Source organism: Rissa tridactyla, chromosome 1 (genome assembly GCF_028500815.1).
Source record: "Rissa tridactyla isolate bRisTri1 chromosome 1, bRisTri1.patW.cur.20221130, whole genome shotgun sequence".
NCBI lineage: Eukaryota > Metazoa > Chordata > Aves > Charadriiformes > Laridae > Rissa > Rissa tridactyla.
The window spans coordinates 142071379-142096773 of record NC_071466.1 but is presented as its reverse complement, the minus strand read 5'-3'; the positions used below and the strand labels follow the sequence as shown (position 1 = coordinate 142096773).

The window sequence follows — 25395 nt, the reverse complement described above, 5'->3', positions numbered from 1 at the left end:
TATGTAATTCCCCACCACATAGACTGTTTTCCTTTGGTTCTGCTGCAGTGCTGCCAAAATTCGAAGTAACAGTGAAAATGCCCAAGCTGATCACCATTCTTGACGAGAAGCTGCAAGTGACAGTTTGTGGTCTGTGAGTGTCATTCTTTCAAGTCCTTCTTGGTTTCAGGTTTTTCTTCAGCTGCTGCTGAAAGTCCAGTTGGGAGACTGAGATATGATACTTCATTCTATTTCTCAATCGTTTTGGGGTGCCAGGACCAAACAGACTATATCTACCATTAGATAAAAGGCAACAATTATTGTTTGGGGCACTTTGTATGCAACATATAGAAACATATTGTTCTTCTGTTTTTTTGGGGAGGGATTTTTTTGAGTCATAGAGGATTTCAGACCAGCTACAGTGCTAGGGAAGAGGTCTTCAGTTTAGTTTACCTAGGAATGATGTTTTAACTGTGGCTTCTGCTTGTCATTGCTGAGAGGAAAACGTAAGTGATGCAGATGCCCTTTTCCTTTGGGCCACCTCATATAATTCTGCATAGCAACGTCCCAAGCATCCTGCAGGGAGAGACATGGCTTGGGCTGAAGAATGAGCCAAAAGACCCAGCGCACATACATGAACAAAACAGTTCCATCAGAATTGGGCGGTGGGGTAGATACTTGCAGCATGCTCTTCAAGGTGAAGGTTACTCTCAACTAAATCAGCATTAGGGTAAATGATTTCTGCAGACTTGTATGTTATTCCTAGGGATGCAATCAGGACTATAAGATTCAGTGCTCCTGCTCCTGTTGGCAAGCTTGATTCTAAAATGTTACCAACTTTATTTCTGCTTTTTGTTGCCTGTGATGACCCTGCTGTATCCTGGAGGCAGCTCTAGGGAAGAGTCCTGGCTCCACTGGGGATGAGCTAGTCATTTCCCTCCATCCCTGTTACATTCCTAATGGCTTTTTCTTTCAAACGTCCCTGCTGGTAGATACACCTTTGGGAAGCCTGTTCCTGGCCTCGTGAGCTTCCGTGTCTGCCGGAAGTTTGAACATGCAGCCACCAACTGCTATGGCGAAGAAGCTAAGGCAGTGTGTGACGAGTTCTCTGGACAGGTGAGTCACAGTTACCCTTGCGGGTAGGGTGACAGGAGAAAGAGTGGTTTACTAAGCACACCTTGCATGGAACAGGCTTGCCCTGACAGAGTATGTACAAGCATGAGTGTGGAGAGTGTATTTTAAGGAAGCCTGAAGAAGGAGAAAAGATTGGGTGCAAGATGAAATGTGGAAGGTAAAAATAAGGGGAAGGTCTGTGTGGTAAGAAAGGTGTGTGTTAAAGCAAGAAACTGATGGAGAAGAAAGAGGTGGAAGAAACAAAAAAAAAAGGTCAGATGGAGTGTAGAGAGTATAAGAGAGAAGTGAGATAGAAAAGGCATGAACGATGAGAGCAGAGTTGGGATTGTCTTACACTAGGGACAGTGTGTGGGATCAGAAATTCATGTTAGAAGTAGGACAGGAGCAGAAATCAGGGGAGGGGTGATGCAGTTTGATCAAGAGGGAAAGGAATATGGATTTAGCAGCTGTAGTTAAGACAGACAGAAAAGAAGTCACTTTTTTCACTCTTCAGACTGTCAAATCTACAAGAGCAGAACTGAATGGTGTCTGGAGCATGGACAAGCGCAATTGACAGAACCTGGGGGAATAGCAATTATGGAAATATGTCAGGACAAGAAAGCAAGCAGACATGCTTATGGTCCTTGGGGTCTGCTGCAGTATGAGCCCCACGATTGCCTCCGCCACTGCTGTTGTTATCCATGCTAAAAGCAAACTTGAACACTGCGGTGCTAACTTCTGTTCCAGGCATCTCTTCCCTTTTCTGTGGAGACCTGACTTGTACACAAAGGTGCTGAAGAGAGGTGGCAAGCTTTGAAAACGCTTTTCCAGCTGTCATCTTCTTTCTACACATACACAGGCTTTAGTTTATCTATCACTCATATGGCTTGTGCATTTTAAGTAAGTCAGCAGCTATATTCTAATGTGCCTGATGCCTGACAATTATTTCCTGTGTGGCATACACTTGAATAATCCCCTATACTTCTGTATCAAGTGTTTGGAATTTCAAACTTCACACACACACACACACATAAAAATCTTCTAGGTTGCAAACTCTTTGCTTTGATGTTGCTGCAAGTTCTTCAAAATGCTCCATGCCAAGTTATTTATGTGCTTCTCCAGTTTTAATAAAAACAACAGAGGGAATGAACTGTGAGTTTATGGGCTTATCTTCCAGTTCAGGGCAGTTGGATAAACACTATATAGATGAGACTATAATGGTCTTGTTTGTTTTCTTCCAATAGACAGACAACTATGGCTGCATTTCTGAAGTGGTAAAGACCAAGTTATTCCAGCTCAAGAGAAGTGGATATGAGAATAAGCTGCATGTGGAGGCTAAGATTAAAGAGGAGGAGACAGGTATGAATCATCTGGATTGAAGAGCCATGTAATAAGCCCAGGAGAGACCAGCAGAGGGGCCCGCCAAGTAGGGGTGAGGGAGAAAAGCAGACTCTTGCTTTTCTGCAGTCCTAAAGTTTTCCTACCTGGAGGCCAGGAGCATCAACAAAATTGCTTGTCCAGCAAAAGAGGGTTGGCCTGGAGTAAAAGTAATTCTGGTCAAACAGAGGCAAATTAATTCATCATGTGTCTTCCTGCAGGAGTGGAGTTGACTGGAACAAGCTTCTCTGAGATCACAACCACCATTAGCAAAATCACCTTTGAGCATTCAGACTCCTACTACAAACCTGGAATCCCCTTCTTTGGGCAGGTAGGGAAACCATGAGAATGGAATACCATGACTGCCAAACAATCATGCTCCTGCATCTCCTGGACAGATACGTGCCCCACTCTGCAAAGATGCTGGACCTCAGTGCTGCTAATCCCTGTGGGCCTCCTCTCCTCTGCAGGCTCTTAAATCAGGGAACAGCAGCTGAGAGCACAGCCCTCATTCTGCTTAACCCCCTGTCCTTGTGCTTCTGCTTCTCCGGTCAAGTAGAATTCCATTTTTCCAGTCTTCTGTTTAAAAGGAGGCCTAAGGGGTGTGAGATAAGAAAGGCCAAAAAAATAAGATTCAGAAAGTTTGCAGCCCTCTCTGAAAGAGACAGATGATGCGCTTGTAAAGTGCAGTGGGGGCTTCCTTGTCTGACGTAAGCCCAACATCCTTAGCTTGGTGGTCTATCAGTCTGTTCAGGTGACAGGCATTCCTCTTCTGTACTGTACTGTTTTTGCTTCTCCAGGTGAAACTAGTGGATGGATCTGGTGCTCCAATCGCCAATGAAATTGTGAGGATTTCTTTACAAGGAGGCCAGGAAAACAACTACACAACAAATGAAGAGGGCAGGGCATGGTTTGCCCTAAATACTTCCATGTTTTCCTTGGATACTGTTGGAATTAGGGTGAGTCCGGCGGGCAGAGGAGGTGATGAAGTGACCCACAGGGCTGGAAGGGGAGTAACCCTGAAGTTTCTATGATATGTGCAAAAGCACTTAGCTGCTTGTTGCTGGTTCTTTGTGCCAACCTTGGCATCAGTGTGGTGGAAACAGCTGTACAACAAACCAGGTTGCTATGTCACACTTGCATGTAGCTTGTAAGTACTTGATTTGTGCTTGGGAATAGCAATATAGTGTTAGAAGGAACATCAAGAGGTCATAATCTTCCATTCTGCTCCAAGGGATCACCAGACAAATCTCTTTCAAGGCTGGGTCTAATTCCCACGGTGGAGTGCTGCTAGTGCTTTGCTGTCTTTTCAATTAAATGATTTCCCACGTATCTCACCTAAATATCCTTTGTGGTCAGTTAAGGCAATCTGCATCTCTCAGAGTTTAATTTAGCATTCTGTGTTTCTAAGCTGTCCTCATTATTTTTTTTTTCCCTTTTTCCTGCCATAAAGAGAAAAAGAATATGAACCATCCACAGAAATTCTCTCCCTGGTGTGGAATTTGTTTATCTGGGAAAAATAAATGCTGCAGAGCATCCTTTTGTTGGTTTAAAAGGCAGTATGTGTGTAACATGCACATTTTTTAATACCTCACCTTGGAATAAGGCAGATTGTCTAGAATTATATTTTCTTCACTCCCTACAATTCTCTTGTCACATATTAAGGCATGAGGCACATGAAATGCTGGAGTAGCACTCTTCTAAATGTGAAATATCTTCCCCTTGCTCTCATTTTTAAGAAGGCCTGGACTCTATCAGCTCCTAAACTTCTCTATTTAATTTTGGTTTTGAATTCTCAGGTGGAGACTTTGCCTCCTTTTCCATAGCATCCTTAGCTGGATCTTGGCACTATTAATCTCTGAACTGAACAGCACTATCCCTTCTCCAGCACCAATAATGAGAAGAAAAATGAAAATCAGCTTCTTTTCTCTTTAAACAAACAGGAAAGATATTAGAGAGGACAAGGTATTAGGGTAAAGAGCCCTTGAGGTGATACTGATAGTAAATAAACAACTGATACAATTCATCTCATTTGAGATGAACTCCAGCTTCTCTGGGAGTGAAATCATTCCTAGTGATTTGCTAAGGATACCACCACACTGTCTTGCATCTTCCAAACTCATGGGGTTTTTTTGTAGACTACCTTGTTGCTTAAATACAAGAAATACCAAACCTCTAATACTAGGCCATTAATTTTGGCTCCAGTTCAGCCACCTGTGTTTGAGGATCTATATGTGTATTTTCTCTTTTTCCAGGCAATTCATAAAGTACGCCCTTACTGCTATGACCGTTCCTGGGTTGTTCCATATTATGAAGAAAGCTATCTCCCATTAAAGCGCTTTTACTCTCCCAGTAATAGCTTCCTCAAAATTGAGCCCAAGTCTGAGACACTAAGCTGCGGCTCCTCCACGGAGGTCCGGGTGCACTATATCCTTACTCCAGAGGCTACAGGAGAGCAGAAGAAAATCACCTTCTACTACCTGGTAAGCTTACACCTGCCTTACAACAGTGAGGTTGTCACTGGTAACTGTAGGGGGGTTGGAGATAGAAACTGTTGTTTGTGGCAGTAGGGCTTTAAACACTTTCCCGTCATCCTTCATATGTTCTTTTCTCACAAAAAGGAGGGTCTGAGTTAGGAGCAGAAGAGTAGGGATGTCCCGATGCCCCCAAGGTGAGCACTGGGATTCTGCTACAGTGAGGCAGAGAGCAGCTGAGCAGGGTGCGAGCAGCAGACATACAGCTCCGTTGTTGTCCTCTCGGGTTCCCCTTCTTTAAGGTTTGGCTCACGCATAGCCTCAATCACAGCAGGGTTTCTCCTTCCATTCAGGTGATGGCCAAGGGAATCATTAAGCAAGCAGGCACCCACGTTCTGGATTTGAACCAGGAAAGTGGTGAGTTCCTCTCCCCTGCCAAATTGTTGCTGTCCTGGGAGGCTAGACAACTGTGGCAGACATACAGGCTGCTGCCATTCAAATGCAGGGATCCACAACTCCATGCCCGCTAAAACATGGAAAGAGCTTGAGCTTTCTCTTCTATGCCTTTATTTAGGCTTTGCACAGATTTGCTCTAACCCCCTGTGCCAGCTGTCTTCTGACACTGCATTTCTCTACCTCCAGTGCTCCTAGGAGACACTGACTGATGGTCTGTTTTCAGAAGCTGAACCAAAATTCAGCATGCTGGAAAACAGAACTTGAAACAAGCCTTTTCAGTCAAACGGTGAGACTTATGCATCCCTGTGAGCACCAATTCATCCCACTTGGAGGCCTGGAGTTTCATCCTTGCTAGGATGAAATTCGGCATGAAGTCAAACTTAGAATTTTGGCTGCTCCAAGAGCAGGTTCCCTGTACCTTAACTTTTTGCTCTTGTTTTGTTTGCTAGCCAATGGGGTCTTCTTGCTACAGCTGCCTGTACAAGCTGAGATTGCTCCAGTGGCCCAAGTGCTTGTCTACACCACTACTCCAAGCGGGGAGGTGATCGCTGATTCAACCAAGTTCAATGTAGAAAAGTGTTTCAGCAATAAGGTAAGTGTCCACTTCTTGAGGGAGCTGCCATCAGACTGCAGCGTGGTCAAACTCATTTATTTAGATTTAGCCTGACTAAGCTCATTTATTTAGATTTATTTACACTGGACAAGCCACCTACCAGTTGTTCTAGGTAGCTTCACTGCTTACTGGTTTGTGCTAGCTTGGAGGAGATTAACTGTTGGAAAAAAGAAGCTAGAAGGGACTACACTGATAAAATCCATCTTAGCGACTAGTCACAGCCACCAGTCTCACAGATGGTCCCGTGTAAGAAAAACGTAGGCCACATATCTATGTCATACTGCAACCCATGGATTTTCTTTTCCTGCAAACTCAGCAATGAGGTGTCTGCTTTTCTGGTCACAGAGCAAAAATAAAACACACACAGTCCCAATCCAGTGGGCGAAGCTAATACTTGTCAGATCTTTCAGCTCCTGTACATCTCATCCTGTCATTTTAATTTCTGTTGTATGTAAATGGAGAAAAACCTTGCCTGAACCTGATAGGCAATGCACAGTGGTGCTTCAATAGCAATGTTGAGACTGAAGGAGTGCAGAAAAATAAAGCCTTCTTTCTATGAGCATGTGGACCATGATTCTCTTATAGCCCCACATATCCTTATGCAGAAGAGCAGATGGATGTATAAGCAGCCCTAAGAAGAGAAGAACCTCAAAAAAGCCCATTGGGACTTCAGGACAGTAGACAGGACACTGCGAAAGGCAGTCCCTTGTCCTGCTAAAACCCAAGCTAAATGAGTTCTTGAGACTGGTGTCACTGTAGGAGTTTGGTGACCTGAATTTTGTTCATATATTAAAGGTCATTCTATGGACTGCATTGAGACCTGGGTGCAAGCCAAGTGCCAAGTACTTTACATGCTTAGGTACTGCTTTCTTTGAAAGCATCCTGTATTCTAAGCTATTGTCAGTCCAGACAGGACAGACTTTGGGCTATCTCTATGCTAGACAGTTTTTCTAGCAGCAGGCTTGCTACGGCCCTTGTTCTGACATTTCCTGAAGAATATTGCTTTTGCAGTCTCAAGATTATGAGTCCACCCCCCTGGGAGAGGTGGGGTGTTGTCAGCAGAAGGCATGCTGTGGTATGGTTGGGATATGAAGGACGCTGGCAGTTCTTTGTCAGGGAGCATGTTTTCTCTGAGGATGCTTTGGTCATTGCACGTTAGGGGAGGGTTTGTGCTGCTGGGGAGAGGGAAGATTTATGCTGGTTAGCCATCTTATCACAAAATCACGTGAGATGGTGATGAAAACAACTTCTGCTAGCAAGAACTTGCAGGGCAGAGATTGGAAGGGTGTCCTTCAAGCTGTGAGTTAGGTTTTGGGGAAGGCACACCAGTCTGGCAGGCCTCAATCAACACGCCGATTCTTCAGAATCATTCAGAATCATTACCAGACAGTAGATATTGCAATATTGCTAACCAACGTCTTTGCAAGCTTGTTTTCCCTCCACAGACAATATCTGGGTGCGGTACAGAGACTGGACCTGGTTCAAGACTATGCCTGGCTGCCTGAACAAATCTAGCCACTATGTGGGATTACCTCATCACATTCACAGGGGCCATAAAACCCAAAACTGCCTTAAAAGTTTTATAAGTAATTGTGATGCTTGAAGTTGCCGAGAACAGTTAGTGCTGATTCCTTTGGCACTGCAGTAAGGAAACCCAGCTCTGCAGTAGCACGGGGGGAGTGTGTGTGGGGGATGTGTGTGCAGGTGTATGTGGGCTTTGTAAGGTTGGAAGCGATGCACTCAACTGGAGGGAAAAGTCCCACAAGGACAGGCCCTCTGTGACGTAGCTTTTCCCGCGGCTATAGGTGGACTTGAGCTTCTCTCCTTCTGAAGGACTGCCTTCTTCTGATGCTCACTTGCTGTTCAGAGCCTCCCCGCACTCCCTCTGCGCTGTTCGTGCTGTGGACAAGAGCATTCTCCTCATGAAGCCAGAAGCTGACCTGTCACCCAGCTCTGTAAGTGCTTAGTCCATGGAGCAACTCAGAGCCTGGCCAGAGCAAGCGCAGCCCAGTGCTGGGGTGGAAACAGTGAATAGTCCCTCTTGTTAGTGCTGACACAGGAAAGCTGCTCTGTGATGTTTCTCATCATCCTTCAGTGGGCAAAAAGATGAGAACTGGGCAGCAGCTGTTTCTTAGGGGTTTTGTGCGACTGTAGGGATGGCAATTAGGAAGCCCTTTCAAGGTAACTGCTTCTCTCAGCCAGAGCCAAACACTGTTGTGAGTTTGATGATGAGTTTTCAGTTATTCTCTGCAGCCATGGACTAATTTTCTTGGAGTAACATCTGGAAGTGTCAGAGAGTTTATTCCCCTCATGCCAAGCAGCAAACAACAATCCCTGAGTAGGGAGAAAGGACTGCAGATGGGCTGGCCAGTGTCATTTTTTATATATTTTAGCCGTAATATCCAGAGTAACATGCTGTCCATAACAAAAGAGGCAAATTTGGATGTCTATTTTAAACTCCAAAATTCCCACCACAGGGAGGAGGAGCATTGGAATGTGGATGTATGTGCAGGTGATGTCACTGTTATGGTGCTTGCATCCAACCCCCTCAGCTGTGTTTTGTGACAGTGGACACTGAAAATGCCAAATACCCTGGCTCTTTCTGCCTAGGTGTACAGCTTGCTGCCAGTGAAGGAATTGCATGACTATCACCATGGTCCAGACACGCTCTTGGAGGAGCCCCTGGAGAATTGTGTACCCTTGAAGAAGATAGTTCTGAATGGGATCACCTATTCTCCAGTAGTGGAGATGAACGAAGAGGACACTTACACCATCCTAAAGGTATAGGCTTCTGTGGCATGATGCAACACAACAAGGGAACAGTTTGTGAATCTGAGTGATTGGACACTAATTTTTATCCAGAGGCAAGTTCAGTGAGAGTCATAAGCTTCACCTTTCTTGCCAGCTTTGCTCCTGACTTGGTGGAAAAAGGATCAGTCTCAAAGTTTTCTTCTTACAGGAAAAGCTTTCGTCTTGAAATAAGGTTCTAACAATCCTGTGCCATTAAAGTTACCTCAAATATATCAATACATCCTTGAGCTGCATCATAGCCACAGACATTTCCTTCCAGAGAGAAAGGTCTGTATCTGCTCCCTGGCTCATCCTGACCCCTCGGCTGGAACTGGACTGGAACCAGTGCCCTAGATACAGAGGGGATCTATACTTTGGTCTCTCTGAGCCACTCGTGCACCCAGACCCAGAACTCAGGGGGGTTGATCTCAAGGTTCAATCCACAGAGAGTAACAGCTTCTCCTTTTGAGGCAGTAAAATACCAATGTCAGGTCTGCTGTGTAAACCTCAACAGGACTCAGTAACATGTTCGATTTCTCTCCTGTAGGAAATGGGTTTAAAGATTTTCACAAATACTAAGGTGAGGAAACCTTGGTATTGCAGCACTGCGAATTACATGCCTGCAGGAGGCCGCTTTGCATCTTCAGTCATGTCTGGAGCGCCTATACATGCAATGAGGACAAACGGTAAAGGAACTGGTTCTTGTTATCACCTCTGTTCTGAACAGAGACCCTGTCTGGGAATCCCCAGTCTATTTGGGGGTGAATACTCAAAACGAGAACTGGGGTTGTGGACTGAATGCCTGAAAGTAGTACTGAAGTAGTGGGTTCACAGGTGTCAGCTTCTGTGTGAATGTGGGGCATTCTTTTGCAACTCTTTTGCTGGGTTGTGAAGGTCTACAGACAAGCTTTGATAACTCCACATTGGAAGTCAGCAGAACCAGGTAGTTTTCAAGATTCTGACAGAGCAGAGGATATTATTCTGCTGATGAATTCTCTGTTCACTAGGCACTAGACTTCTTTTCCTAGATATCACTTAAGGGGTCTCCAGTACTATCTTCAGTCTGTCCTCATTGACTCACCCAGTTTTATGTATGGTCAAAACCAGATGAAATGGATGAAAAAATTTCCAGTGACAAGCTGTTAGACTTTGGAGGCTTAGAAGTAAGACGTAAGTGGTAAGATTCAAGTGGCAGAAGTCCAGTCTGAAATGGACCCACCCTATTTCTAAGGGCTATCTCAACTCTTATACCGTAACTCTTTGGGCAACAGAATTGGCCATGTGATCCTCCAGAGTCTCATATTAAGGGAAATATCCTAGAAAATCTAAGTTATTCTAGCTGGATAACTGATTCAGAGAGTTCTCCCTTGGCACAAGATCCTGTGCTTTTGTCTATGTCCAGTTTTAAGACAATTTCAACTCTTAACTCAAAGAGTTGCTAAGATTCAGGATAGATGCTTTTTAATTAGTTTAAACTGAAATAAGCAGCAGTAAGAAGACTGAAATAACATGACAGACAAATCCAAGCAAGCTACCTGTCACTCTTGCTAGGACCTATGTGATACATCTCTGATAGCATCTGATAGCACCTGATAGCACTCATGCCCTGAGACCTCAGACTCTGGAGCTGCGCATTGCACAGACAGTATGGATACTTGCTACACAATTTTTATCTAACCATAGAAATTAATTTAGCCAAAGTAAAGATGACCAAAACTAGAATTTAGTTAAGAACTTTTCTTCTTTATCTGTTTGGCTGGATTTCTCTTTCTGTTTGTAAAAGCCGAGCAAACCAAGTCCCACCCACCTCATCTTTGTTTCAATAAAGGCTTATTTTTTACGAATTTTTTTTCCAAACTCAGAATACTTTTTTGGGAAAAATTTTTACATGGGAAAATTTTGTTTTGGTCAAAAAGTCTATTTTTAGCCCTCCCAAATTCCAACAACATGTTTTTAGTTTAGGCATCTTCAGCCTAGTTCTTGAGGAGGCCACAGATTTGGCAGGGAGGTGGTTTTCTGAGTCACAATGACCCTACAAAAAATGTTGCAACAGAGGGATGTTCCATTGCTAGCTGGCCTGATAGAATGGAGAAGGATGTCATGTTAAGGCTGTACCGAAAGGGAAAAAACTGCTTGCACAGGAGGTTGTAAATAGCTCTTTGCCCTAACATCCTTGTTTTAACCTTGTGAAGTGCTGCCCCACAAACTTTGAGGTTTGCTGGAGACCAGCGGGAAATGCTGGAAGGCTGGTTCTTGCTAATAAGCCCTGACCCTGAAACTTCACTGCTGTTGGTATCAGTGCTTACTACAACCACAGCAAACATCTGCTGCCAGCACAGCTTCTGATTGCCACATAGATTGCTGCTTTCTCAGACCGAAGCATGATGCTGATGTAGATCTTGCTTGTTTGGAATTATCAGTAGTTGATTTCTTTTCCATCTCATCGCATACAGCTCCTCAGGCACTTAGACTTCGTGACTCGTTAAGCACTCCTGAAGAGGTGACGGAGACAGTCCGAAAGTATTTCCCAGAAACTTGGATTTGGAGTTTAGTATCTATAAGGTGAGGACCTTGCGCTTGTTCCTTCCTTTTTAATAAAACTGGTTTTATAAGGTGAAAACATGAATCCCCACATTTGCCAAGCCTTTTCAATGCCAGAAAGTCCTTCATTGTTTGCAGAAATCACTTGGCAATCCTCTGAGATGGGATTACCTTCAGCCGTGGTTAGGTTTGTCCAAGGAGTAGTCGTGGGTCTGGAAGAAGATATGTGGTGGCCCTACAGTAACAAACATACTGTGCCCCATCCTTCACACGGGCAGTACTGTTCAGTAGGCTGGAAGGGATACAGATAGTAGATATACAAAATGGCATACAACTCACTCCCGTGTCCTTGCTGTCTGTGCTTCTCCAGCTCTGAGGGAAATGCTGATCTAGATGTGACCATCCCTGACACCATCACCGAGTGGAAAGCTAATGCATTCTGCACTTCGGCAGACACAGGCTTTGGCCTGTCCCCAACAGTGTCCCTCAGAGCCTTCCAGCCCTTCTTTGTAGAGCTCACCATGCCCTACTCTGTGGTGCGTGGTGAGTCCTTCACACTGAAAGCCACCGTTTTCAACTACCTGACAACCTGCATCAGGGTAAGGAAGGTTTAAATCCTTCTGTGTACTTGCATACCTTCTTGTACACCTCTTGCCTTCACCTAGCCTTCTTATCTCTAAGTAGCCCTAGACCCTTCATCCCTGAAGTTCTTATGTTATTCCTCTTATATACTCCAAGCACGGAACCCACAGCTCCAGCTCTCTGCTCCTTTGCTACTAAAGAAGTAGCTATTGCTGTGGCTTCCTAGCTCCCTGTCTCTCACGATCACCCTTCCCTGAACGCACCTCTCTCTACAACTGGCAGGTCAGTGTGACTCTGGCTCCGTCTACTCATTTCCTGGCTACTCCAGTGGAAAAGGAGGAAGAATCTCATTGTCTCTGCGAGAATGGGAGGAAAACTGTGGCTTGGCTGGTGACTCCCAAATCCCTAGGTAAAGGTCTCAAGGTGCTGAAAACTGCAAGGAGGGTTTCTCTGTGCTGTTCTCCCTGTTCAGTATCGGGTGTTAGAGCAACACACTTTCCTGGGAAGCACTGCATCTGAGCGTCTGTCTCATCTGGAGTTACTTGGGAGGGAAAGGCTGGTGAACTTATAGTGTCCACGGCATGTCTAGCACCACATGCAATGGCATCAAGCCTTACAGCCCTTGGACAACACCTTCTGAAGCCAGAGATATTGCTGGCCAGCAGGGATGCTCTGTCAGCTCCATCCCTCCTGGAGATTAGATGATTGCCCCATGGTAACTTCATACTTTATTTTCACTGGTGTTGTTATGAGCCGTGGTAGCAGCTGTGGTGTGCATGTCGGGTAGCAGGTGTGCTGAACAGCAGTGGGGCTGGTGAGTCCAACCACTGTGGTGTCCTAGGTTCTGGAAAACAGTCACCAAAATAGAGTCACATTTCAATGGCAGTGCAGCTCATGGATGGCTTCTAATATAGATAGCTATGTCCTTGTTGTAAAGAAGCAGGGCCCAGGTGTGATTGATAGAAAATCCCTATCCATGGGCCTGCAAGTTGAAACTCCTGGAAGTGGCAGTGACTTCCATCATTTGGCACTGCCCAGCAGGGCTGGTTGACTTCTGTTTGCTCCAGGGCAGGTGGAGTTCTCGGTGAGCACTGAGGCCCTGCAGAACCAGCAGCCCTGCGGGAATGCCATCGTGGAGACCCCTGAGAAAGGGCGGAAGGACACGGTCATCAGACAGCTGCTGGTGGAGGTATGCAGGCTATGGGAAGGGGAGGACTGAGCTTTCTCACAGACTAGAGTGTACGCTGTGATGCAATTGGACAGGATGCTAGATTATCTCATTTAGGCTCCCTTCCAACCTGGGCTTGTCTGTGATTCTATGTGATCACTACGCAGTGTGGCAATATGATGGTCTTACATCATCTTTATATTTTGGCAGGGCTGCATAAAGACTACAGCTTAATAACAGTGCAATAATGCAGTGTCTCACAGTACTCTAAAATTCCCCTATCCCCTACTGTAGCAGGACTCCTATTCCAATCCATCCTTCCCTTTACCTTCTACCTGTCACCTCCTATTTCAATACACCATCTTTACTGCTTCTTTCCCCCTTTTGAGAGCCCCAGTAGGTTTGCCAGTCAGGACATGCTGCCTCTATGCTAGTTGAGTGCCAAGCAAATGGCCTCTTAAGCTGAGTGCTATGCAGTTCTTACCTTTTCTTTGCATCACAAAAAAACCTGATGCTTGCCTACTGTGTTGGATGGTAGTGTCACCAGATATTACAGTGCATAACATCTTCACTTTCTATTACCAACAGACACAATTTTTTTTCCCTAAAGCATCTGCAGCATTATGATAAATAGCACTGCAGACATCTCTTCAGGACAGCCCTCTAGAGCAACTGTGAGCTTTTTGCTAACAAAAGCACTTCCTGTAATGCTGCAGTCCTCTTGTTACAAAGCTGTTAAGTGTCTCTTGCTGCATACAGTAGTTGCAGGTCATCCATGTGATAGTCCTGCAGTCTCTCTTTCTTTTTCCAGTCCTTCCTCTAGCAATCACTTAGGCTCATGTTTTTTGTACTTGCTTAAATTATTACTTCAGAGCTCTGTATTTCAAGGAGTGTTTGTGACTGCCTCTCCTTCTCCAGTTCACTCCTTTTTCACGTATTCCTCCAGCCTTGTTAAGGATTCCTCTGTCTGTTTGTCCTTCCCATCTCACTAACTTCTCACCTCTCTTGTTTTCCTTCATCCCACCCAAGCCTGAAGGACTTGAGAAGGAAACAGCCCAGAATTCTGTGCTCTGTGTAAAAGGTAAAGCCCTCTCTCTCCACTCTTTCCATTTGTTCCTGTGTGGTTTGATGGGTGGGACGTGGCTGGAGGAGGAAGATAGTGCTGCCTCTATCATACTCCAGATAGGCTGATATTTTTAGATAATCAAAACATGCCACATCAGTTGGGACCCTGAGACCTAAGACAGAAGAAAGCTCTAGAGAACGGACCATCCTGCCTAAGCGTCAGGGTATAAGCAAGGACACACTTAGCATGACTGTTTGCAGCCCCGTTCTATTGTGTGCCGACACTGGCATTACAAGTACTGCCTCCTGTTTTCTAGGGCGTCAAAGAAGAAGGTGTAGTAGAGACAGGATCTACAGTGTCTAACAGTGGCTGGGGGTGGTTTCATGCAGAGATTACCTTATATCCAGGGGAAAACTAAGTGGTTGAATTCAGGGCATTTCTAATAGGAACTGTTCCTGTTGTTTCACTGAGGTCCCTTCCCCTTCCCCACCCCCCCATTTCTTGGGACTGCACTGAAGCTGTTCGTATCTTGTTTGTCTCTCAGGAGTGCCTGTGAAAGAGCAGTTTTCCCTGATGCTCCCCTCAAATGTGGTAAAAGACTCAGGCAGAGCATATTTCTCAGTGCTGGGTGAGTGAGCAGCCTGGGAGAAAGAACCATGTGCTGTTTCTGCCCCTCTGTGTTGGCCTCCTACCTCACAGCTTTTTCTCTTGGTTTCCAGCACAGCTCACTCCTCCCTTTCATCCCTTCTGTCTCGAGCATTTTCCCTTCCAGTTGTGCTCTTTATTTTCCCCTTTCTGCATGTCCTTATGTTCATGGTTCTCTGACAGTGCCCTAAACTTTCTCTGATTTCCCTCATGTCCTTTTCCTCTGCTGTTCTGTGTTTCATTACAGAATCTTTATCAATCCAGATTTTCTTTTGTTCTTCTCTGTCATCTCCTGCTTCTCTCATTCAGTAGCACCTTCTGATTCTGACAGCCCAGCCCTGAGTTTTGTTAACATCCCTCTGGTATCTCCTGTTCCCCAGGTGACATTATGGGCGCTGCCATGCAGAACCTGCACCAGCTGCTCCAGATGCCATTCGGCTGTGGGGAGCAGAACATGGTCCTGTTTGCACCCAACATCTATGTCCTGGACTATCTGAACAAGACAGGGCAGCTGAGCGAGGAGGTCAAATCCAAGGCCATTGGATACTTAGTGAGCGGTGAGCTGGGACACGGCTTTTGCTTCTGCTTTGGCTTTTTTCCAGATCCTGCCTGGGGTGGTTCTGTCAAATGTTGTCCAGATGTGGAAAGAGAGCTTCTCTCATGCACAGATGGTCTCTGCTGTATGCCTTAGAAGGTCCTTCACTGCTTTTTCCTTTATTATTTTCTGTTGCTTAAGCATTAGGGTACCTAATAATTGCACCCACTTTTCTCTGCTCCCTAACTGGGTTGCAATGCAGTGCAGTTGTCAGGTGACCTGCTACAGTGACTTGCCCATTGTCATTAATGTGCCCTGCTTTCCTTCTGAAGAAAGGCAGGTGTTGCTTCTCCTCATGCAGTATAAGCAGTGCATGGAGGTGGGATGTACCAGTACTTGTTGGCTGGGATAGGACTGACCTACTCCTCTCTCCTTTGCCTTTGCTGATACAGCTGTTTTTCTGTTCCCCCATCCCTCAGCAGACTTTCTCTGGCATCTGAATCTTGCTTTAACTCTCCATTGTAGGTTATCAGAGGCAGCTGAACTACAAGCACCCAGATGGCTCTTACAGTACCTTTGGACCACGTTATGGCCAAGCAGGGAACACCTGGTGAGATTTCAATGTCACCTACGCCTCCTTTATATGCTTCTTTTTCCCACCCACATATTTATAATGAATGCTGCATGACAGTAAATAGAAAATGCTGTTGTAGACCGGCAGGCTTTCCAGAGCTGGTGTGGTCCCTGTGCTGCCTCCTACTTAATGAAACAGGCTGCATCAGCCAGTTATGTAGCTGAAGCACATTCTCCCACCAGCAACTCTGAGGACCATAACAGACAAGAAGGAAATGAAGATAAATTGGGGAAGAAGGGAGCAGGTATTCCACATCCTGACTGAGAAAGGCTGAAGGGTTGCAGTGGCAACTCTTCCAGACTAGCATCTGCTGAGAAGGCTGCTGGGAAAGGTGTTTCCATATAAGTTGAAAGGATGATAATCCAAGAGCAGTGCTTTTTGTTTTGTTGGGTTTTTTTTTTTCAAGAGTGTTTGTGGGTTACTAAGCAAAGAGAGCGTGTGTTGCCAGTGTGACTTACTGCAAAGTTTTGAGTTTCTCCAGCATATATTCACCATGCATTTTCAACTTTAGGTAAGGGTAAGAATGGATAATTCCATCAGTGTTGGTTTGCTTTTAGTTTCTGAAACAGTACTTAGCTCTTGACAGCACGTTGGCTTCTCACCACATGTCTGCTGCTTCTCCATCACTGCTTGTAACAATGCTAGCAAAACCTCTTTTAACATGTTCTTCTTCACTTTAAAACTCTGGGGAGTTCTGGGAAACCCGTAAGGCATGGATTTCTACTGCAAGAGTCCTGCCGGCAGACTGTCAGCTAGCAGAGATTTAATTATTCTTCCCTGTCATTTTGAGTATTACTGTTAGGCAGATGTTGTTTATTGGCATGCGATTCCCTACTTTTTCCAAAGAGATTTGTTTAGATACAGGTCAACAAACTGCAGCCTCAATACAAAGCGATCACGGGGCTTTATGAGCCAAGAGAGGGACATGAAATCAAGGCGGGAAGCAATTTTTGGACAGATTTTTTGAGGTGAAGGTATAATATACGTGTGGTCTGACTAATTGGCCTACAGTTCCCCAGGCCTTCTTCCTTTTCTCCAGACAGATGATGTGCACATGGGCCCTGTCACCTGAGACGGACAACAGGCCTGCTCAGGCCCTTTCACTGCTCTTTCTCCCTCACAGGCTCACAGCCTTCGTCCTCAAGTCCTTTGCCCAGGCCCGGCCTCACATCTTCATAGATGAGAAGCACATCCAGGATGCTTTGGTCTGGCTTTCCTACAAACAGAAGGAGAACGGCTGCTTCCGCAGTTCTGGGACACTCCTGAACAATGCCATGAAGGTAACACGTCTGCCTTGTTGGTTTTTTGTGAGTCTAGAACTTGGCCATAAGTAAGATGGGTTCAGTTGAGCTTCTTGAGCATATAGGCAGATAGGAAATTCCCATGTCAAGCTAAGGGTCTACAATGACGAATAAACTATTCCCACTGGAATGGGAGAAAAGACTGAAGAAGCTAGGTGGGGTCAGCATCTACCTTTGTGTTTCCCTGCAGGGTGGAGTGGACAACGAGGTCTCGCTGACGGCCTACATCACTATCGCATTGCTGGAGATTCCTCTGCCTGTAACCGTATGTGGCTGCACCCCAACTTGAATTAGTTATGCTGTCTTAGTCTATGATGACACAATACTGCCCAGAAGTTGCTCCAGATTCCAAAAAGGACTTGGTCGTTGAGTGCTGTGATATAAGAATTATGTGCTCTCAATTTTAGCATTTCTGGAACACAGTATACCCTACTTGTCTTAGACCTCATTCTGGCAGACTCAAAGTTCAGTGGAATGACGTGTCATTAGCAAGGCAAAAACCTCATTTCTCCCATCCCTTTTAATCACTGGTTATCTTTCCCCAGCACTCAGTGGTGCGTAACGCTCTGTTCTGCCTGGAAACAGCAGCAAATGAGAAAGAAAACCATGTGTACACCAAGGCACTGATGGCGTACGCCTTCGCCCTGGCAGGGAAGGAAGAGCAGCGCAAGGCATTCCTTGGCTCACTTGAAAAGGAAGCTGTGAAAAAGGGTGAGTGCTCCTGGTGGGACGTCTCTTCCTTCCAACCTGCTGGCCTTACATCTTCCCTTGATAAAACGGCTTTTATTGGTGGGGCAATGGCTGCAGGAAATGGCTTCTGTGGGTCAGGAAAGGTGGAGGGAGAGGAAAGACTCGTGGCAAAGGGCTTGCGTTTTTGAGAACTCCCTCTCAGTGCCCGCTCCACTCCTCTGCTCCGAGGGAGTTGGTTGGGAAGCACCACGCACCATCCCCATCCATGCTGAACTAACAGGTAGCTCTGCCAGCGCCTCTCCTCACTCCGTTCCTCTTGCCGCGCCAGGCGCTGCTTAGCAAAGGCTTGGCAATATTTATGGCCGCTCCTTCCTTCCAGTGCACGTGCTCAACATAGAACAAAGCGGACCTTGCACAGCACAAGGCACAATCAATCAGAGAGCAGCTGGATGTGCCGAGGGAGAAAACGAACATTCGGGTCATTTCACAGGCCATAGCACCAGCTCTGAGTCTTCTCGGAAATCACCTAATGACTCGAAAGCGTTCTGGTCAAGTCAGGCCGGACAGTGAGTTTGCCCAAGCGTTGGGTAGCAGGGTTGTGAAGGAGGGATCCCCAGCACCTTTTGCCTTTCCCACCTGCAGGTGACTGCCAAGCCCTGGTCACATTCTTTGGGTCACTTTGCCTCCCAGAGCTTGCCACTGCCCAGCCCCGGCCTCTGCTCAACACGGGCAGGAGTGCCAGCCTGGTGCTCTGCTGGTGCTCAAGCCCATCAATGTCTGTGTGAATCTGGAGTCTAGGCCAAAGTGGTATCCAGGCCGGGGCACTGAGCCTCAGCAGCCTCAGACCAGTCGCAAAGCTGCAGCGAGTGTAAACCCAACCCTTCCCACTTCGTCCTACATGACAGACGCATTGTGGGGGCTGTGTCCTCTCAACCGGACCAGCAGCAGATCAAGAACTGCCTTGCAGTAACTGCTACTGATTGCTTGTGTGCTTCTCTCCACTCTCCCTGCCTCCTGTGAAGATGGGTCTGTTCACTGGCAGCGGCCTGGGAGAGAGCCAGAGGTTGATCTCCCGTACTATCGCCACCGAGCTCCCTCTGCTGAAGTGGAGATGACAGCCTACGTGCTCCTTGCTCACCTCACCACACAGCTGGCACCTTCCCAGCAGGAGCTGTCGTTCGCATCTCTAATTGCAAAGTGGATCAGCGGTCAGCAGAACCCCAACGGAGGCTTCTCCTCCACCCAGGTGAGCGGCTTCCCTCCTGGGACCTCACACATCAATCTCACAAGATGGGAAGCGTCAGAGACCCAGCTGGGAGCACAGTACGGTTTGCCAGGGCAGGGACTGTAGCCCTGCAGTGTATCCCCGCCGTTCCTACCAGGGTTGCCAAGTTCCCAGGAGGCTAGAGGCTAGCGTGTCAGGTAGGGCCTCTGGGAATGACTGATATTTTGGCTAATGACCTGGTTTTCTTGACACATTGGGGCCGAACACTAGGGACACAAGGGACGCGTGTCTGCGCCAGCACAGAGGGCTCCCACCGCAATTTGTTTGTGCCTCTCAAGTTGCTGCTTCACCCTGTGGCAAGCGAGTGAAGCTGCGCAGAGCTCCATCCCAGGGAGCTCAGGGAACATGCAACTGCTGTGCAGAGGACACAGAAAGGGAACAGGAACACGCAAAAGCTGCTCCTTCCCTCTCTGCTTTGTACTTAGAACTGGAGAAAGTGAAGAATGGAGGGGAAGGTGCCTGCCAACAGCAAAGGGCGGGCTGTGGGAGGACAGGCTGTGGACAGGCTGAGGAACAGGCTGTCCCGTGGGTGCCGGCACCCGTCTCTTGCAGGACACAGTGGTGGCTCTCCAAGCTCTATCCCTGTACGGAGCTGTCACCTATGCCAAGAGCGGAGCAGCTTCCAAAGTGACCCTGCGATCTGGAGGGGACTTCCAGCAAGACTTCCAAGTGGATCCCACAAACCGGCTGCTGCTCCAGCGCGTGCCCCTGCCCCAGGTGCCCGGGGACTACAGCACGGAGGTGTCTGGCGAAGGATGTGTCTACCTGCAGGTGAGGGTGGGTGGTGGCATCCTGGGAGGGGAGCCCCTTGCCAGGCAGGAGCCAGGGAGAGGGCAGGAGAGACAGCGGAGAGGAGAGGGGTGCGAGGGAAGGCTCTGGGAGGGGGAACAGGAGAAGAAGAGTAGACATACGTGGAGGAGCAAGAGTGGGAGGAGAGGAGGGAAGGGAAGGATGCAGCAGTGCGGAGGAGCTGTGAGAATGGGAGAAGGGGGGAGGGTGGACGGGGAGTGGATGGTCTCTCTCGAGTGTAGAGCATGCACGCACACACGCTCACACAGAGCTGCTGGCTCTCCCCTAGACAAGCCTGAGGTACAACGTGCAGCCCACGCAGGAGGACGCACCCTTCGTGCTCCACGTGTACACGATCCCAGAGACATGTGCAGACTCCAAGGCTCACAAGGCCTTTGACATAGGCATCAATGTCAGGTGAGCTGGCGTTTGGGTCTCAGCCCTCCTGAGAAGCCAGGGGAGCTGGAAGAGGTCTGGTGGTCCGAGGCGAGCCAGGAAGCACAGTGCATCTCCTGGAAAAGTGGGCAGGAAGCAGCTGGGCTGGGAGGAGAGGCTGTGGAGGAAGGACAAGTCCTGCAGTGATGCAGCTGTGTGGGCAGCCCAGGGCTGGGCTAGTGAGCAGCTGCATAGGGGAACTAGCAGACCCTGGCATAGGTGAAGAAGTTGCTGGACCGCCAGGACATGGTGGGGTGCCAAGCGTTACGGAAAAGGTGGAAGTGCCCCCAGCTTTGACTTGAGGTGCACTGAATCTTTGTTGATTGGTTCCTTAGTTACACCGGGGAGCGCAATGCCTCCAACATGGTGATTGTTGATGTGAAGATGCTGTCGGGATTCATCCCTGTGAAATCCTCCGTGAGGAAGGTAGGAGCCTGTTTATGAAACAACAACCAGCTTCTTATTTTCAAAACACCTTCAAAGTGTCTGTAACAAACTAGAGGTCTTCAGGGTTGGAATCAGCTTGACCTTGCTATTGTCATCTACACATTTGCTGTGTACAGTGTTCTCTTTTCATACCTGGCTCAAGGCCGGCACAAGGGAGGCAATATGATGAATCTAGAAAAAATAGACTATGCAATTTTTTTGTTAGACTGGTGACGGGCACCTTTGTTATTATTGTGTCCTGGTAGCTCCCTATATGTTTGTCTGTGCACGGAACATTAAATAGTGGAGGTGTTTCCTTTTTCCCTCTGCTGATCTGACAACACCTTATAGCATTATAACTGTTTAGGTCTTGGATCACTGTTTGAGATGCTGAGCAGGTGCATGGTTTGGAAAATAAAGGCAACCATTAGATACTGCAGAACTAGCAAGCCGGAAGGAATGTATTTTCATTGAAGCGTTCCATCGCAGTGCTTGAACCAGTGCTCAGTCTCCGCTGGAGCTGGGCCATGCTTCATCAGCCAGGCTGTCAAAGGGAAGTCCTGGGGACCATGATATCTAGGGACACGCCAAAGAGGCAGTTCCCTGCTACAGACTTAGTTCGCTGGATACTGCGGTGTTTCATCCACAGCACATCCCATCCATAGGGCTGTGTAAGGGGCACAGGGAGACCACCCTCAATGCCGTTAACATTGGTCTTCTTTCTTCAGCTGGAAGTCCACCCCATTATTGAGCGCACAGAGTTGAGTACCAACCATGTCCTAGTGTATCTGGAAAAGGTGAGTATCTGTTTGGGGCGCAGATGGGGCAAAACGTCTGGGACTCAAAACTACCATGGCTCTGATAAGAACAGGGCTGAATCTCATACTGAATTTTGCCCGAGCTTCCCACCAGCCAGGGGCTCCCCCAGGCTGGGGAAAGGCCCCAGGGTTTCCCCTGGTCCCCCAGCCGGGCCTGCAGCCCCCGCACCCCACAGGCCCGGCCACGGGTGGCCGGGGAGGCCCAGGGAGCCCGCGGGCGGTGCCCGGGCCAGCGCCGAGCAGCCCCCGAGCCGCCGCCGCTTCCCTTCCACAGCTCAGCAGCCAGAGCCTGAGCTTCTCCTTCTCGGTGGAGCGGGACGTGCCCGTGCGGGGCCTGAAGCCAGCTCAGGTGAAGGTCTACGACTACTACGAGACAGGTGAGTGCGGGGCCGGGGCGGCCGCGGCAGCCCGGGCGGGCAGCGGGACGCGCGCCGGGCGGGGGAACCGGCGGGGACCCGCGGCTGCCGCTGGCCTGGGCCCTTCCCCGCCCCGCGCCGCCCACCGCGCCCCCAGCGCAGCGGGGCCCGCAGGGCTGCAGGCCGCCGCCCGGGCCCCCGCTCCTGACGCTGCCGGACGGGCCCCGCAGCGCAGCGGGGCGACGACCACGGCGGCGGGAGCCGCCCGCACGGCTGCCCCTCACACCGGCGGCTGCCGCGCAGCCCTGCTCCCCTGCGGGAGAGCGCGGAGCAGCCATCCGTCCCCCGCCCTCCCAGCCTGGCGCCTGCACGGCCGGGCCCGCCTTCCCGCGGAGAGGCGCCGTCCCGCGGGGCAGCGCCGGGGGCCGGGGGGCCGCTGCCCAGGTGCGGCCCCTGCTGCCAGGCAGCCCCGCCGCTCCCGGTGCCTCTGCTGTGCCGGCTGCTGCGCCAGGCCGGCGGCCACAGCCGAGTCGAGCGCGTGTGTCACCCGTCCCCGCTCCCGTGCTGCGAGAAGGTGGTGCCCGGGCAGCCCTTGAGCTCGCTGGGCCGGAGACCTGCTGGGGCTGCCGGGGCGGGGCGGCTCTGCCTGGCTGCTGCAGCCCCAGACGGGGCCGCCACCGGGGCTCCGCCGCCCAAGTGGGGTCTCCGGGGGGAAGCTGGGATGGTGGCGGAGGCCTGATGTGGGGCCTGGGAGAAGCGTCTCTCTGGCACCCGTCCCTCTGCCGGGAGTGCCGAGGGGCTCCGACAGCCCGCTCTCTCCCTTCCCTACTCTTTTCCAGATGAATTTGCCACACAGGAGTACACCGCTCCCTGCACCACAGGTAGGGTGCACAGAAACAACTGAGATGTTCCAGCATGGGGTACTGCAGTTTGTCTTGAATGAGTCTTTACAGACCTCGGCTTTCCTCAGCCTGGGTATACTCTTAGCATTTATCTTCGCTGTGCCTATTGCAGTCTCCATGTGTGCCTCAGTACAGAGAGGAAAAGCAATGCTGGGCCCCATGTCCTGTGTAAGATCAGATACAGCCTTCATTTTGGCTCACTGAGAATGGCAATCCCACTGTTACTGCCTTCATTTGCACATAGACTCTTGTCTTTTCCAGTGTGTGTGTGTGACACTGTAGGAATAAGATTGAAATCTCCCTTGGGAGTGAACACCACACTCAGCCTTTGCATCTCTGCTGTTTTCAGGGCCACATTTGCCATGGTGCAGACACAGAAGGGTACTGAGGAATTGTTTCCCAAACATAGTGGTGAAATGTTGACGTTGTGGGGACCTTTCAGGCTCTGTCCTGGGTTATTTTTTCCCTTCCCTTGGGAAACCCGGGTGCTGAGGGATAATGTGTATTTGGATAGCCCATGTATCTCCGGGATATCTCTGCCTCTCCTCCCCTCTCTGAAGCATGGGTATCCTGAATGTGTCCATCCGTTCCCATTCTGTTACCTGTCTGCAAGTGGGCATTTTTAGGTGAAGCAGTTTCCCAGATTTTAACAGGGCTTGAACTTGCATAGCCACCAGAACACAGAGAAGATGGTCAGGGCTCTGGACACCGCTTCCCCAGGATACTTATCTCTGTTGTTTTTCCCACGTCCAGCCCAGGAACAGGGAAATGCCTGAAGAACACACCTTCTCTGAGCCTTGCTGGATCAACTCATCTGTCTCTGCCTCTAGAAGATCTTCTTGTTGAGTGGGCCTATTGAAATGTTAGATGAGGACACCTCAACACCAAAAAGGAAGTAACACTGTAAATAAATTGTCTTGATTCTCATCAGATGCCTCTGGCCTTATTTTTTGTTACTGCGTCTTATATCTCTTCCCATCCGTATCTCAGGCTGTGTAATGGCCCGAGATTTAAATCCAGAACTATCCATGGCAAGGCAGTGTTTGGGAACTCCTCAGGAATACCACGAGGCAGACACCTTTTGGCAGGGGGGAGGTTTGTCTCCATACTTACCAGTTCTCCAGGAGGAGAGGAAATCCTGTCTGATCCATTATGCACTGGAAGATTGGCTCCCTTCCTCTAAAAGTGGGTGTTTTCTGCAAGATAATCCTTGGACATACACCTCTGAACGCATACCGCCTTTGATCCCACTGTGAAATCACTGCTATGAGGTGGAAAGGACAGTGTGAACCTATGCAATCTGATTTTTCACAGCAGGCCAGATAGAAGTGAAGACCTGTGGACTTTCCCATTCTGGCAGTGAAGACATTGTCTGCTTGTTTCTAAACAGTTGAAATGAAATCAGAGAGGGTTTGGGAACTTAACAGTGTCATTAGTCAGAATTTCAACCAAGAACCACTTTATGAGCCAAACCCCGTGCGTTTTTCATGAGAACTTTATCCTTTTCCCCTCAGTGGAGGCCTGTAAATCTGTCTTGGTTTTTTTGAGTCATTTTAATCCAGGTTCTTTTACTCCCTCACAACTAGGATTACAGTGCTTCAGCAGAATTCAGAGGGGAGGCCCTGGATTCCCATCTGGTAGCTTGGATTAAACTTTTTCCATGTCAGTTTTCCAAATGATCACATTCTGTCTAGTCTAGATCCCTTCCCAGGGATGCAGCCTTAGTTCGGTGGGTCATATGGCACCCTGTGTATTTTATGTACGTGGTTCTGTGTGCAGAGGTGCCTTTGACCCTACCAATGTAAACTTAAGCAAAGACACCAACAGGAGTCCTTCCAGCAGCTTCTTTCACATACACAGAGCCAGGTTGTCTAAAATGTAAGTCAATGATGCAGCAAAGAACTTGCATTTGTTTCAGTGACATTGGAGCTCTTTGCGTTGTCATTGTCCACGTGGGTGTCTCAAGACCCTTTTTCCCTTTCATGAGCTAGAATTCCTCACTGTGTGAGGAAAGCAGTTTGCTCTGGCCCCTTTTATAGCTGTCCCCCTGCTGTGGGGTTATGAGAAACTGACTACTGGAGAGACACAGCCCCAGCTGAGGCTGTGAAGTTAGGGGCAAGCAGGTTCAAAAGTACCAGGTCTGCAAGCTTGTGCATACAGGTCTGCAAATACACAGCCTCTACAGCTGGCTGTGGATGGATGGCAACAGCTCCTTCATTCTCATTTATTTTCTGGTGAGTACTCTACGTGCTTATGGTGTTGGATCTTTTCTGCCTCAAATGAAGCAAAGTCATAATCATGACAATTTAATTTAAAAGTCTGGGAAATCAATGGAGTATGTTTCAGTCACAAAATTTGGATAATGGCTTTCTACCATGGAAAGAGTTAAGGTAATGCTTTGCTGCCACCTGGTTTTAAAT

General features: G+C 48.3%; 1 protein-coding gene across 1 annotated transcript in view; it reads left to right on the top strand.

The window, feature by feature from the left end:
* A2M (alpha-2-macroglobulin) overlaps window positions 1-23903 on the top strand; it is a 30367-nt gene extending 6464 nt beyond the window's left edge. The window contains exons 7-36 of the mRNA XM_054184699.1: window positions 49-133; window positions 972-1095; window positions 2337-2451; window positions 2691-2800; window positions 3270-3428; window positions 4725-4952; window positions 5297-5360; window positions 5849-5991; window positions 7818-7967; window positions 8623-8793; window positions 9350-9488; window positions 11256-11364; window positions 11714-11942; window positions 12208-12334; window positions 12993-13114; window positions 14123-14174; window positions 14704-14787; window positions 15185-15361; window positions 15865-15949; window positions 17097-17253; window positions 17465-17539; window positions 17820-17985; window positions 18987-19210; window positions 19802-20020; window positions 20328-20455; window positions 20809-20899; window positions 21628-21696; window positions 21992-22094; window positions 22913-22954; window positions 23729-23903. Of these exons, the coding sequence (XP_054040674.1) occupies window positions 49-133; window positions 972-1095; window positions 2337-2451; window positions 2691-2800; window positions 3270-3428; window positions 4725-4952; window positions 5297-5360; window positions 5849-5991; window positions 7818-7967; window positions 8623-8793; window positions 9350-9488; window positions 11256-11364; window positions 11714-11942; window positions 12208-12334; window positions 12993-13114; window positions 14123-14174; window positions 14704-14787; window positions 15185-15361; window positions 15865-15949; window positions 17097-17253; window positions 17465-17539; window positions 17820-17985; window positions 18987-19210; window positions 19802-20020; window positions 20328-20455; window positions 20809-20899; window positions 21628-21696; window positions 21992-22094; window positions 22913-22954; window positions 23729-23751 (3770 nt within the window). The 3' untranslated portion in view covers window positions 23752-23903. The remainder of the gene's footprint in view (window positions 1-48; window positions 134-971; window positions 1096-2336; window positions 2452-2690; window positions 2801-3269; window positions 3429-4724; window positions 4953-5296; window positions 5361-5848; window positions 5992-7817; window positions 7968-8622; window positions 8794-9349; window positions 9489-11255; window positions 11365-11713; window positions 11943-12207; window positions 12335-12992; window positions 13115-14122; window positions 14175-14703; window positions 14788-15184; window positions 15362-15864; window positions 15950-17096; window positions 17254-17464; window positions 17540-17819; window positions 17986-18986; window positions 19211-19801; window positions 20021-20327; window positions 20456-20808; window positions 20900-21627; window positions 21697-21991; window positions 22095-22912; window positions 22955-23728) is intronic.
* The last annotated feature ends 1492 nt before the right edge of the window (window positions 23904-25395 follow it).